Source organism: Scyliorhinus torazame, chromosome 14 (assembly GCF_047496885.1).
Source record: "Scyliorhinus torazame isolate Kashiwa2021f chromosome 14, sScyTor2.1, whole genome shotgun sequence".
Classification (NCBI taxonomy): Eukaryota; Metazoa; Chordata; class Chondrichthyes; order Carcharhiniformes; family Scyliorhinidae; genus Scyliorhinus; species Scyliorhinus torazame.
This window is the reverse complement of record NC_092720.1, coordinates 227,050,536-227,065,244: the sequence shown is the minus strand read 5'-3', so window position 1 is coordinate 227,065,244 and position 14,709 is coordinate 227,050,536. Positions and strand designations below refer to the sequence as shown.

Below are 14,709 nucleotides of genomic sequence, written 5' to 3'. Positions count from 1 at the left end.
GTGTCAGAGGGAAGAGTGATGTGGGAATGGCTCCGATCCCGGTGTGTGTCAGCGGGAAGAGTGATGTGGGAATGGCTCCGATCCCGGTGTGTGTCAGCGGGAAGAGTGATGTGGGAATGGCTCCGATCCCGGTGTGTGTCAGCGGGAAGAGTGATGTGGGAATGGCCTCCGATCCCGGTGTGCGTCAGCGGGAAGAGTGATGTGGGAATGGCTCCGATCCCGGTGTGTGTCAGCGGGAAGAGTGATGTGGGAATGGCTCCGATCCCGGTGTGTGTCAGCGGGAAGAGTGATGTGGGAATGGCTCCGATCCCGGTGTGTGTCAGCGGGAAGAGTGATGTGGGAATGGCCTCCGATCCCGGTGTGCGTCAGCGGGAAGAGTGATGTGGGAATGGCTCCGATTCCGGTGTGTGTCAGCGGGAAGAGTGATGTGGGAATGGCTCCGATCCCGGTGTGTGTCAGCGGGAAGAGTGATGTGGGAATGGCTCCGATCCCGGTGTGTGTCAGCGGGAAGAGTGATGTGGGAATGGCCTCCGATCCCGGTGTGCGTCAGCGGGAAGAGTGATGTGGGAATGGCTCCGATTCCGGTGTGTGTCAGCGGGAAGAGTGATGTGGGAATGGCCTCCGATCCCGGTGTGTGTCAGCGGGAAGTCTCTGCACTGAAGACAGAAAGTGATGTTCCCTCGACTCTGTTTGAACTCCAGTTACTGTGAGTGGAGGAGGGCCCACGCTGTTTGTGGGCAAGGTGAACATATTAACTTCAGTGAAAATTTTCCTTGCTGTTCCTCAATACCTCACGACCCCGGACTTTGTGAAGTGCAGAGAGTGCGACGTAGCAAGCTCCAAAGCAATGTCTTCTGCGTGTTAACACGGTCTGCCATTGGTTATTGCGAGGGTATTTTCTGATTTCACACCGTCACTCCCAGCCAGCGACGGCAACCAGGTTTCCCCAGAGGCACGCCCTAATTCCCCGATCCTGGATCCTGCAAAGTAGAATTCCAATTGCTGCAGCTTTCTGGAAGAAGTCTGACAACACCAGGTTAAAGTCCAACAGGTTTGTTTGGAATCACTAGCTTTTGGAGCGCTGCTCCTTCCTCAGGTGAATGAAGAGGTGGGTTCCACAACCACATATATAGACAAGTCAATAATGCAAGACGATACTTTGAATGCGTGCATTTGTAGGTAATTAAGTCCTTACAGGTCCAAACGGAGCAACGGATAAACCTAGGTTAAAGAGGTGTGAATTGTGTCAAGCCAGGACAGTTGGTAGGATTTTGCAGGCCAGATGGTGGGGGATGAATGTAATGCGACATGAATCCCAGGTCCCGGTTGAGGCCGCACTCATGTGTGCGGAACTTGGCTAGAAGTTTCTGCTCGGCGATTCTGCGTTGTCGCGCGTCCTGAAGGCCGCCTTGGAGAACGCTTACCCGGAGATCAGAGGCTGAATGCCCTTGACTGCTGAAGTGTTCCCCGACTGGAAGGGGACAATCACCAGGCGCAATTCTGTAACTCATCCGCTTTATTCTGGGTCACAATGTCTTCACCTTCAACAAGTTCTTCATCCAGACGCACGGAACAGCCATGGGGACAAAATTCGCACCTCAATATGCTAACATCTTCACGCACAAGTTTGAACAGGACCTCCTCACCGCACAGGACCTTCAGCCGACGTTATACACCAGATACATCGATGGCATTTTTTTTCCTTTGGAACCACGGCGAAGAATCACTGAAACGACTACACGATGACATCAATAAGTTCCATCCAACCATCAGACTCACCATGGACTACTCTCCAAAATCAGTTGCATTCTTGGACACACTCGTCTCCATCAAGGACGGTCACCTCAGCACTTCGCTTTACCGCAAACCCACGGATAACCTCACGATGCTCCACTTTTCCAGCTTCCACCCAAAACACATTAAAGAAGCCATCCCCTATGGACAAGCTCTCCGTAAACACAGGATCTGCTCAGACGAGGAGGAGCGTAACAGACATCTTCAGATGCTGAAAGATGCCCTCGTAGAACGGGATATGGCACTCGACTCATCGATCGACAGTTCCACCGCGCCACAGCAAAAAACCGCACCGACCTCCTCAGAAGACAAACACAGGACACAACCGACAGAGTACCCTTCATTGTACAGTACTTTACCGGAGCGGAGAAACTACGACATCTTCTTCGCAGCCTTCAACACGTCATCGATGACGATGAACATCTTGCCAAGGTCATCCCCACACTCCCATTACTTCCCTTCAAACAACCGCGCAACCTCAAACAAACCATTGTTTGCAGCAAACTACCCAGCCTTCAGAACAGCGACCATGACACCACACAACCCTGCCATGGCAATCTGTGCAATACGTGCCTGATCATTGACATGGGGACCAGCATTACACGTGAGAACACCACCCACCAGGTACACGGTACATACTCGTGCGACTCGGCCAACGTTGTCTACCTCATACGCTGCAGGAAAGGATGTCCCGAAGCGTGGTACATTGGCGATATCATGCAGACGCTGCGACAACGAATGAACGGACATCGTGCGACAATCACCAGGCAGGAATGTTCCCTTCCAGTCGGGGAACACTTCAGCAGTCAAGGGCATTCAGCCTCTGATCTCCGGGTAAGCGTTCTCCAAGGCGGCCTTCAGGACGCATGACAACGCAGAATCGCCGAGCAGAAACTTCTAGCCAAGTTCCGCACACATGAGTGCGGCCTCAACTGGGACCTGGGACTCATGTCGCATTACATTCACCCCCACCATCTGGCCTGGGCTTGCGAAATCCTACCAACTGTCCTGGCTTGAGACAATTCACACCTCTTTAACCTGGGGTTAGCCCTATCTCCCGTTGCTCCGTCTGGACCAGTAAAGACTTAATTACCTGCACAGACTCACATTCAAGGTATCGTCTTGCATCATTGACTTTGTCTATATATATGATTCTGGAACCCACCTCTTCACTCACCTGAGGAAGGAGCAGCGCTCCGAAAGCTCGTGTTTGAAACAAACCTGTTGGACTTTAACCTGGTGTTGTCAGACTTCTTACTGTGCTCACCCCAGACCAACACCGGCATCTCCACATCATGGCCGTCTGGAAAGGTGTAGGGAAGTATTCCCGCTCTTGCAAGGGAATGACTGGTGCCCTGGAGTCGATCTTCAGGAAATTCTGGGCAGTGTGCCCAGGAATCCGGGTTGAGAGGTGGGTTCAGAGGCGGTTACCCAGTCTAACAGAGAGCAGCAATGTGCAGGTTTCCACTGACTCCAGCCACTGCGATTAATTGGCCTTCGAGAACAGTATCTACAGCCTGCACACTGTGCCTGTGCAGTGCAATCTCACCCAGGTCCTGTGGGCAGGAAGCAGACAAAACAAACACAAAATTAATATAAGACCCACTCGATCAACAGTTACACATTGATGACAGCTCTGCACCTTACCTCAGGGGGTCTCCGCGGTCACTGGGATGGGGGTCTCCGCGGTCACTGGGACGGGGGTCACTGGGATGGGGGTCTCCGCGGTCACTGGGATGGGGGTCTCCGCGGTCACTGGGACGGGGGTCTCCGCGGTCACTGGGACGGGGGTCTCCGCGGTCACTGGGATGGGGGTCTCCGCGATCAGTGGGATGGGGGTCTCCGCGGTCACTGGGATGGGGGTCACTGTGGTCACTGGGACGGGGGTCACCGCGTTCACTGGGATGGGGGTCACTGTGGTCACTTGGATGGGGGTCACTGTGGTCACTGGGACGGGGGTCACCGCGTTCACTGGGATGGGGGTCACTGTGGTCACTTGGATGGGGGTCTCCGCGGTCACTGGGATTGGGGTCACTGTGGTCACATGGATGGGGGTCACCGTGGTCACTGGGATGGGGTCTCCGCGGTCACTGGGATGGGGGTCTCCGCGGTCACTGGGATGGGGGTCACTGTGGTCACTGGGATGGGGGTCTCCGCGGTCACTGGGATGGGGGTGTCCGCGGTCACTGGGATGGGGGTCTCCGCGGTCACTGGAATGGGGGTGTCCGCGGTAACTGGGATGGGGGTCTCCGCGGTCACTGGGATGGGGGTCTCCGCGGTCACTGGGATGGGGGTGCCCGCGGTCACTGGGATGGGGGTCTCCGTGGTCACTGGGATGGGGTGTCCGCGGTCACAGGAATGGGGGTCTCCGCGGTCACTGGGATGGGGTCTCCGCGGTCACTGGGATGGGGGTCTCCGCGGTCACTGGGATGGGGGTGTCCGCGGTCACTGGGATGGGGGTCACTGTGGTCACTGGGATGGGGGTCTCCGCGGTCACAGGGATGGGGGTTTCCGCAGTCAGTGGGATGGGGGTCACCGTGGTCACTGGGATGGGGGTCTCCGTGGTCACTGGGATGGGGGTCTCCGCGGTCACTGGGATGGGGGTCTCCGCGGTCACTGGGATGGGGGTCTCCGCGGTCACTGGGGTGGGGGTCCCTGCGGTCACTGGGATGGGGGTCTCCGTGGTCACTGGGATGGGGGTCTCCGCGGTCACTGGGATGGGGGTCTCCGCGGTCACTGGGACGGGGGTCACCGTGGTCACTGGGATGGGGTCTCTGCGGTCACTGGGATGGGGGTCACCGTGGTCACTGGGATGGGGGTCTCCGCGGTCACTGGGATGGGGGTCTCCGCGGTCACTGGGATGGGTGACACTGTGGTCACTGGGATGGGGGTCTCCGTGTTCACTGGGATGGGTGACACTGTGGTCACTGGGACGGGGGTCTCCGCGGTCACTGGGATGGGGGTCTCCGCGGTCACTGGGATGGGGGCCACTGTGGTCACTTGGATGGGGGTCACTGTGGTCACTGGGATGGGGGTCACTGTGGTCACTGGGATGGGGGTCACTGGGATGGGGGTCTCCGCGGTCACTGGGATGGGGGTCTACGCGGTTACTGGGACGGGGGTCACTGGGATGGGGGTCTCCGCGGTCACTGGGACGGGGGTCACTGGGATGGGGGTCTCCGCGGTCACTGGGATGGGGGTCTCCGCGGTCACTGGGACGGGGGTCACTGGGATGGGGGTCTCCGCGGTCACTGGGATGGGGGTCTCCGCGGTCACTGGGATGGGGCTCTCCACCGTCACTGGGATGGGGGTTTCCGTGGTCACTGGGATGGGGGTCTCCACGGTCACTGGGACGGGGGTCTCCGCGGTCACTGGGATGGGGGTGTCCGCGGTCACTGGGATGGGGTCTCCGCGGTCACTGGGATGGGGTCTCCGCGGTCACTGGGATGGGGGTCTCCGCGGTCACTGGGATGGGGGTGTCCGCGGTCACTGGGATGGGGGTCACCGTGGTCACTGGGATGCGGGTCACTGTGGTCACTGGGATGGGGTCTCCGCGGTCACTGGGATGGCGTCTCCATGGTCACTGGGATGGGGGTCTCCGCGGTCACTGGGATGGGGGTGTCCGCGGTCACTGGGATGGGGTCTCCGCGGTCACTGGGATGGGGGTCTCCGCGGTCACTGGGATGGGGTCACCGTGGTCACTAGGATGGGGGTCTCCGCGGTCACTGGGATGGGGTCTCCGCGGTCACTGGGATGGGGGTCTCCGCGGTCACTGGGATGGGGTCACCGTGGTCACTAGGATGGGGGTCTCCGCGGTCACAGGGACGGGGGTCACTGGGACGGGGGTCTCCGCGGTCACTGGGATGGGGGTCTCCGCGGTCACTGGGATGGGGGTCTCCGCGGTCACTGGGATGGGGGTCTCCGCGGTGACTGGGATGGGGGTCTCCGCGGTCACGGGGGTCACTGGGACGGGGGTCTCCGCGGTCACTGGGATGGGGGTCTCCGCGGTCACTGGGATGGGGGTCTCCGCGGTCACTGGGATGGGGGTCTCCACGGTCACTGGGATGGGGCTCTCAGCGTTCACTGGGATGGGGGTCTCCGCGGTCACTGGGACGGGGGTCTCCGCGGTCTCTGGGACGGGGGTCTCCGCGGTCACTGGGATGGGGGTCTCCGCGGTCACTGGGATGGGGGTCTCCGCGGTCACTGGGATGGGGCTCTCCACCGTTACTGGGATGGGGCTCTCCACCGTCACTGGGATGGGGGTTTCCGTGGTCACTGGGATGGGGTCTCCACGGTCACTGGGATGGGCGTCTCCATGGTCACTGGGATGGGGGTCTCCGCGGTCACTGGGATGGGGGTGTCCGCGGTCACTGGGATGGGGTCTCCGCGGTCACTGGGATGGGGGTCTCCGCGGTCACTGGGATGGGGGTCTCCGCGGTCACTGGGATGGGGGTCTCCGCGGTCACTGGGATGGGGTCTCCGCGGTCACTGGGATGGGGGTCTCCGCGGTCACTGGGATGGGGGTCTCCGCGGTCACTGGGATGGGGGTCTCCGCGGTCACTGGGATGGGGGTGTCCGCGGTCACTGGGATGGGGTCTCCGCGGTCACTGGGATGGGGGTCTCCGCGGTCACTGGGATGGGGGTCTCCGCGGTCACTGGAATGGGGTCTCCGCGGTCACTGGGATGGGGGTCTCCGCGGTCACTGGGATGGGGGTCTGCGCGGTGACTGGGATGGGTCACCGTGGTCACTAGGATGGGGGTCTCCGCGGTCAGTGGGATGGGGGTCTCCGCGGTCAGTGGGATGGGGGTCTCCGCGGTCACTGGGATGGGGGTCTCCGCGGTCACTGGGATGGGGGTCTCCGCGGTCACTGGGATGGGGGTCTCCGCGGTCACTGGGATGGGGGTCTCCGCGGTCACTGGTATGGGGGTCTCCGCGGTCACTGGGATGGGGGTCTCCGTGGTCACTGGGATGGGGGTCTCCGTGGTCACTGGGATGGGGGTCTCCGTGGTCACTGGGATGGGGGTCTCCGCGGTCACTGGGATGGGGGTCTCCGCGGTCACTGGGATGGGGGTGTCCGCGGTCACTGGGATGGGGGTCTCCACCGTCATTGGGATGGGGGTCTCCGCGGTCACTAGGATGGGGGTCTCCACCGTCACTAGGATGGGGGTCTCCGCGGTCACTGGGATGGGGTCACCGTGGTCACTAGGATGGGGGTCTCCGTGGTCACTAGGATGGGGGTCTCCGCGGTCACTGGGATGGTGGTCTCCGCAGTAACTATGACCTTTACCTGATTGGTTTTGTAGTTGATGGCGTGTGCACTGTGGGTTCCACTCCCTCCTGCGATGACCACCTCATTGTTACAGAACTGTGCTGTGTAGAGAAACTCACTCTGTCCCTTCTGTAGAGGGAAGGGAATGGTTTTCTCCAGTCTCAGGCTTCGATAATCCCAGAGTTTGAGTGCATTGCGAACCACCCAGGATCCTGTCAGTATCCGGTTATCCTGAAAGAATGGACAGGTTTGCAGTGTTAGACAGTCCAGTTCAGAACCTCAGCCTTATAAACCTCCCGTCCTCACATTTCCTCCCTTTCCTGCGTCTCTCCCTCTCTCTGTCTTCTTCACAGGCCCAACCATCGTCGGCAGCTTTCTCCTTCCTTCCATCATATGTTCCAAAGTGGGGATTCGTTCAGCCAATTGATGCAAATCGTTACCGTCAAACAAACATTCGACACAGGAGCAGGGGGAGGCCATTCGACACCTTGCGTCTGTCCCACCACTCACCAAGATCATGGCTGGTCGGTCTGTGTTGAGTTCCACATCTACCACCGATAACCTCTGGTTCCCTCGCCCAAGAATCTATCTACCTCTGCCTTAAATATAGTCATGATGTGGAGATGTCAGTGTTGGTCTGGGGTGAGCTCAGTAAGAAGTCTGACAACACCAGGTTAAAGTACAACAGGTTTGTTTGGAATCACTAACTTTTGGAGCACAGCTCCTTCCTCAGGTGAATGGAGAGGTGGGTTCCAGAAGCATTTATATCGACAAAGTTGGTACCAACTGTCCTGGCTTGAGACAATTCACACCTCTTTAACTTGCTCCATCTGGACCTACCAAGACTTAATTACCTGCAAATGCTCGCATTCCTAGCATTGTCTGGCAGCTTTGAATTTGTCTATATATATGTTTCTGGAACATACCTCTCCATTCACCTGAGGAAGGAGCAGCGCTCCGAAAGCTAGTGACATCGAAACAAACCTGTTGGACTTTAACCTGGTGTTGTAAGATTTCTTACTTAAATATATTCAGTGACCCCCCCAGACAGTTCCAAAGACGCACAACTCTCGGAGAGAAATAAATTCTCCTGATCTCCGTCCGAAAAGGGTGACCTCGGAGTTTTAAACAGGAGCCTTCGTTCTGGACTCGCCCACAAGACGAAACATCCTTTCCACGTCCACCTTGTGGAGACTGTTCAGGATCTTATAAACTTCAACCAAGTCACTCGTCACTCTCAACCCCGGTGGAAACACACCCAGTCTGCCCAACCTATCGTCATAAAACAACTCGCCCATTCCCGGTATCAGACCGGTACATCTCTCCTCAACCACCTCCAATGCACATCTGGATATTCTGCCTTTCAAGTCTGGCACATTAGGGGTGTTAAAGCTGTTGCTAATTTATATATTGATCATACGTTTGCTTCTTTAGTCTCTCTCTGGGAAAGATGCCGTGCACACGTTCGCTGCTTAAAAATCAGATGTTGCACGTTCCTTCTCTGAGGCAATGTCCAGGGTTGTGGGGGTGAGGGTGAAGCCATGCCCAATAGTGGCAATCTTCGGGGTATCGGAGCAGCCAGAGTTACACATGGGGAAGGGGGCCAACGCCCTTGCTTTTGCTTCCCTAATCGCCCGCCGGAGAATCCTGCTGGGCTGGCGATCGACAGCACCACCCACAGCTGCAGCCTGGCTCACTGCCCTCTCGGAACCTCTCCACCTGGAGAAGATTAAATACGCCGTCCGAGGGTCAGAGGAAGGCTTCCTGGATACTTGGGAGGCAGTTCGTCAGCCTGTTCCAAAACCTGTTCGAGGCCAGCAACAAGGCAGAGTGAGCAGACATCCCGTAAACAGATATAAAAAAGCCTCCTCGTTTACCCACCTACCAGGCTGTGTGTTTACTGGAAGCCTGGAGAAAACAGCTGGTGAGTGGTGACCACCTAGAGCATGCACTTTTCTCCCTAACGTTCCCTACAGCTGATCAGACCCACTGAGGGTTGTGCAACACTTGCTGGTTGTAGACTATGGCAGCCACTCATGAGGCCAGACTACCAGCCAGGGCTCCTGAGCACGTGCTCAGCACTCTCCCGCACCGTCTCTGGTGCCCCGGCAAAGGTCACCCTGTGCAGCATTTGGCAGCTGTCAGCTCCCAGGGCGTTCAATCCTTGCGAGGGGCAGCGGAGCAGTGAAACGTCACGACGAACCATCACAGGGACAAGACACTCGTGCACGCTGACCCCTCTGATGTTGGCCGCTTACCCTGATGTCAATGCCGTGGCCACAGATGTGGGGACCACTGATGAGCCTGCGAGCTTCCTTTTCCATTCGCTTGTCCCAAATCTGCAGCAAAAGAAAACTGATTCGTAACTGCCAGGTTTCACACTGCAAGGAGAGATTTAGACAGGGCATGGAACAGGAATACTGTGATGTATACAGGGTGAATGGGGTGAGTATATATTAACAGGAGTGTGATGGGAAACTCTCCACTTGCCTGGATGAGCTCAGCTCCAACAACACTCAGGAAGCTGCACACCATCCCGGACAAAGCAGCCCCGCTTGATTGGCGTCCCTTCCACAAACATTCCCTCCCTCCCCCTCCGATGGACAGTGCCAGCCGTGTGCACCATCGACAAGATTCACTGCGGGAACTCACCGAGGTTCCTCAGGCAGCACCTTCCAAACCCACGGCCACCACCATCTAGAAGGACAAGAGCAGCAGATACCTGGGATCACCCCCACCTGGAGGTTCCCCTCCAAGTCACTCCCCATCCTGACTGGGAAATATATCGGCCGTTCCTTCAGTGTCGCCGGGTCCAATAGAAACTTCAGCGTGTTCAAGAAGTCATATAAATATATGGAATAGCAGGCGGCAAGTTGGTGCAGTGGTTAGCACTGCTGCCTCACGGCGCCGAGGTCCCAGATTCGATACCGGATCTGGGTCACTGTCCGTCTGGAGTTCGCACATTCTCCCCGTGTCTGCGTGGGTTTCACCCCCACAACCCAAAGATGTGCAGGGTAGGTGGATTGGCCATGCTAAATTGCCACTTAATTGGGAAAAGAAAAATTGGATACTCTAAATTTAAAAAAAACTAGATGGAATAGGAGCCATTCATCCCCTTGAATCTGATCACATTCCCCATCTTCCCTTCCCGATAATGTTTGATTCTCTTTCGATCTATTTTCACTGTTAAAATATTCAATGACCCACCAGCCCCACTCCCTTCTGAGGCAGAGGATTCAAAAGTCACGCAACCCCGACAGAAAAATATTCTCCTCAGTTCTGTCCCAAAAGGGCGACCCCTAGTTTTAAATCCGTGCCCCTTAGTTCTGTGCTCCCCCACAAGAGTAAACACCCTCTGAATGTCCACCTTGTCAAGACCTTTCGATCAACCTCAATCAAGTCACCCCTCACTCTTCTAAACCCCAGCGGGAACAAGCCCAGCCTGCCCAACCTTCCGTCAGAGGACAACCCGCTCATTCCAGGTACCAGTCTGGTAAACCTCCTCTGAACCGCCTCCAACACATTGACGTCCTTCCTTCCACAGTGTTCGAGATGCAGTCCCACCAATGTCCTGTACAATCATTTCTTTATTCCTTCCCCAATTGCTCTTAAACGGAGTGTCTCTCTCTCTCGGCCATTTCGGAGGATATTTAACAGTCGACCACATTGCTGTGGGTCTGGAGTCACATGTAGGCCAGACCAGGTAAGGACGGCAGATTTCCTTCCCTAAACATTAGTGAACTACCATCTGCAGTGGTGGGACTCGAACTCCTTCGAGCATTGCACTGGGCATCTGGATCACTCGTCCAGTGACAATACCACTTGTTATGGGCCAGGGTTTAGAGAACCCCAAAGTGTATCATGGAGTTCACCTGACCCACAACATTTACTAGATTGTGGTTATGGGGAGCACACGGGCCTACCTTACAGGTGTGATGCAACAGAGAGCTACAGTACTTTTAAATTAAAACAATGTTTATTTATGAGACCAGTTAACACTTTATAAACCCACAGGAAATATCTTAACAACTATCAACACCGATAAATCCCCCAAAGAATACAGTACTCTATAAGTAACTCTTAATCTTTCCTTGCAACATCCATAAGACAAAAGAACCCTTTTTACAGAAAGACATCAGGTTCAACTTCTCTACAGAAACAGGTAGTACTTTTAAATCACCAAAGGATCTGTAGACAGTTTTTAGATTGCAGAGAGAGAGAAACTAATGCACCTTCTTACTGTGACTGCACCTTCAAGTCTAAAACGAAACTAAACACACCCTGTAGCAGACAGCCTAAAGCAAAAGTAAATGCAGACAGACAGCCCAGCTCCACCCACTCTGATATCACTGATAAACACCCATTTCTAAAAGGTACAGCCACAACAGCTATTTTATAAACCCCCATTTCACATGGCACACTGAGCCGCTGCCTCCCCCACTGAGCTGAAGTTAATATCCTTACTTTTATGTTTAATTCCTCCTGTAATAAAGGATAGCATTCCGACAGCCTTCCGAATGTCATGCTGAATACTTGAATACTAACTTCCTGTGAGCATAACTCCTCCCCGTCTCTGTAATCTCCTCCAACCCCACAACCTTCCACGATATCTGCGCTTCTCTAATTCCATCTCCAATGTAAATCGCCCCACTGTGTATGGCCATGCCTTCCGCTGCCTGGGCTCCAAGCTCTGGAATTCCCTCCCTAAACCTCTCCACGTCCCGACCAAAGACCAGCTACCTCTGACTGAGCTTTGTAAAGGAGAGATTAGGACAGGTAACTTGTCTCAGTGTCTAAAAATGCTCCTGCAGTGTATCTCACCCTGTGAATGGTTATTGCCATCGTTATGGGCTAGGGTTTAGAGAACTCCAAAGTGTATTATGGAGTTCACCTGACCTCTAACTGTTTATTGATTTTGGTTACGGAGAGCGCAAGGCCCTGCCTCTCAGCGGTTATTCAGCAGGGTTCTTTGGCACTTTTAATCACAAACTAGCTTTATTCTCAGAATTTAGTTAACATTTGTATAAACACACACAGCAAGAATTATCAGCTACAAACAGAAATACCCCACACAGCTACAGTACTCCATGTATAACCTTAATGAATTCCCCCTTAACTGTTCCAATTCAATAACAAAATCCAAGTAAAACCAGAAGCCCCTTTTTAAAGGCGTGGCCCAGCACACGGCACTCTTACTGGTATAAGACTAGTTATTGATACTCTGTGGGCAGGTGCGAACCTTGATGGAGTTGTCCCAGCCGCCGGTCAGGAACACGTGGCATTCGTCGGGGTGGAATCGCAGAGCAAAGATTCGGCGCGAATGGCCACTCATCAGCGTGAGATTGTCGCTGCTCGTGAAGTCAGGAGCTTCGAATACTTTCAATATCTGTCAGGAACAACATGGAAGAAGTTCGGATCAGACTGGGAGCCGGAGGCGAACGGGGAATAAAGCCCAGCCGGGGGGTTTCTGCTTCCCCTCCGCGCCTCCCCCCTTCGCAAACCCTTCATTTTATTGGGTGAAATTAATCTCTGGTGCCGTTCAGATTCAGATTGAGTAAACAGTCCCCAGCCAATACCATCTGTAACTGCTGTCAACACTGAAAGCAGCAGCAATGGGGGCCCTTCCTCCTCTTTCCGATAATCTCTCCATCCATTCTGAGAGTAAATAATGACTATTCCCATGTGTGATTAAACTCACTTTTAGGTAGGCGACCAACAGACTTGGCCCAATTCCCCATCAGGCAGGAGTGAAACAAACTGAGCTCAGAATAACTCACTCTCATGCTCAAAAGCAAATGTCAGGAGGAGTTGCGAAGGAGCAGTGTTAATAATAATAATTACTATTATTATTGTCACTAGTAGACTTACATTAACGCTGCGATGAAAAGCCCCTAGTCGCCACATTCCGGCGCCTGTTCGGGTACAGAGAGGGAGAATTCAGAATGTCCAATTCACCTAACAAGCACGTCTTTGGACTGTGGGAGGAAACCGGAGCACCCGGAGGAAACCCACGCACACACGGGGAGAACGTGCAGACTCCGCACAGACAGTGACCCAAGCCGGGAATCGTACCCGGGACCCTGGAGCTGTGAAGCAACGGTGCTAACCACTGTGCTACCGTGCTGTTCCCCACTGGGCTGATATAGCCAACTCCCCACTTATGCCATGGCGGACAAGCGAAGGCGGATCACCGCTTTCCATTGCACTCTGTGCTGAACTCGGCAATCTCAAAATGACCGGCATTCGATTTATTAACGGTGCCAGAGAATGGGGATGAGAAAATATCAGCCATGATTGAATGGCGGAGCAGACTCGATGGGCCGAGTGGCCTAATTCTGCTCCTGTGTCTTATGGTCTTAGCAGTGGAGGCGGGAGGGAAGGGGGGGGTGGAGGAACTCGGTTAGGTTCCCACCGCAGGCTGCCTCTCGTTGCCTCACCTTGCTGGTCCTGCTGTCGTACAGCCGGATGTGCCGATCCCTGCCGGCTGTGCCATAGACACTCCCATCGGAGCAGAAATCCAGGGCGTGAATCTCGTTCTCCTCCTCTGGGGAAAGATGCAGCACAACATAGTAATGAAGACAACACGTTAATTGGCGCAAATGTTAAACGGCAGAGGGAAGGTATGGACACTGAAGGGGAAGGTGTATTGAGATGGTCATGGTGAGGGAGAAATAAAAAACATGGAAATATCGGACTGTGAAAAGACCCGAGTTTGAGATTTTAAAATGGACATCAACCCCAAAGACAGCTGAGAATAGTAGTTAGCCACTGACAGGAGCAACTGCAGCGTGTTTCTCGGAGAGGCAATAGAGCCCCTCCCTGTGTTCCCAGACAAGAACTGTGGGCCCAAAAATGGACAGGTTGGAAGAGGGGGTCAAAGGCTTGCCTGCCTGCCTCGGCCCGGCCAGTCTGTGTGTGGAAAAGCCACTGGAACAAACTCTCCCGCTGACTGCGGAAGTCCACCAGCCAGCGGGAAAACAAAAAAGGGGCTGCGTAACTTGCACACACCCGCGGGACCATTAATCCTAGTTGTGCACGTCGTACTATACCCTTCATCTCGATGGCTTCCCAGCCCGTATCGGTGTTAAACACGGTGATGATGCCATCAGCTCCAGCAGTCACAAGGACGTTGAGGTGATGCGGATAATAATTCATTGCAGTCACAGCTTGCCGTGTCCGGTGTCCGGAATACAGTTTGGCAGCAACTATCCCGGTCTCTGCGTTCAGCAACTGTGATAGGACGGCAGGAAGAGAGGGCAAATTAGACATATCCAAATAACAAAGATGGGAGACGGCGAACTGTAGGGAACAAGGTGAGGGAGCGAATTAACACAGAAGGGAAATGAAACTGGGTTACCTGAGAACGGGACAATGCCGATTTACAGCAAAGCATCCAAACTATTTCCAAACCCCAACCCAGACACAATGACGTGCTTCATTTCTCCTCATGCTCTAAACTACAACAGCTGCTGAGAAAACGTTCCGACTCTGTCCCAGGCCAGGATGTCCCAAATCCCCTTCCACCGCCTCAGAACATCCCGAGTCCCCTTTCCCCCCTCAGAACATCCCGAGTCCCCTTTCCCCCCTCAGAACATCCCGAGTCCCCTTTCCCCCCCTCAGAACATCCTGAGTCCCCTTCCCCCCC

General features: G+C 54.9%; 1 protein-coding gene across 1 annotated transcript in view; it reads right to left on the bottom strand.

Moving 5' to 3' along the window:
• Positions 1 to 3,035: 3,035 nt before the first annotated feature.
• Positions 3,036 to 14,709, bottom strand: part of LOC140389189 (uncharacterized) — a 30,370-nt gene continuing 18,696 nt past the window's right edge. The window contains exons 2-7 of the mRNA XM_072473352.1: positions 14,114 to 14,294; positions 13,502 to 13,608; positions 12,304 to 12,450; positions 9,323 to 9,403; positions 7,083 to 7,295; positions 3,036 to 3,350 (exon numbers count right to left, since the gene is read on the bottom strand). Coding sequence (XP_072329453.1) covers positions 3,231 to 3,350; positions 7,083 to 7,295; positions 9,323 to 9,403; positions 12,304 to 12,450; positions 13,502 to 13,608; positions 14,114 to 14,294 — 849 coding nt within the window. The 3' untranslated portion in view covers positions 3,036 to 3,230. The remainder of the gene's footprint in view (positions 3,351 to 7,082; positions 7,296 to 9,322; positions 9,404 to 12,303; positions 12,451 to 13,501; positions 13,609 to 14,113; positions 14,295 to 14,709) is intronic.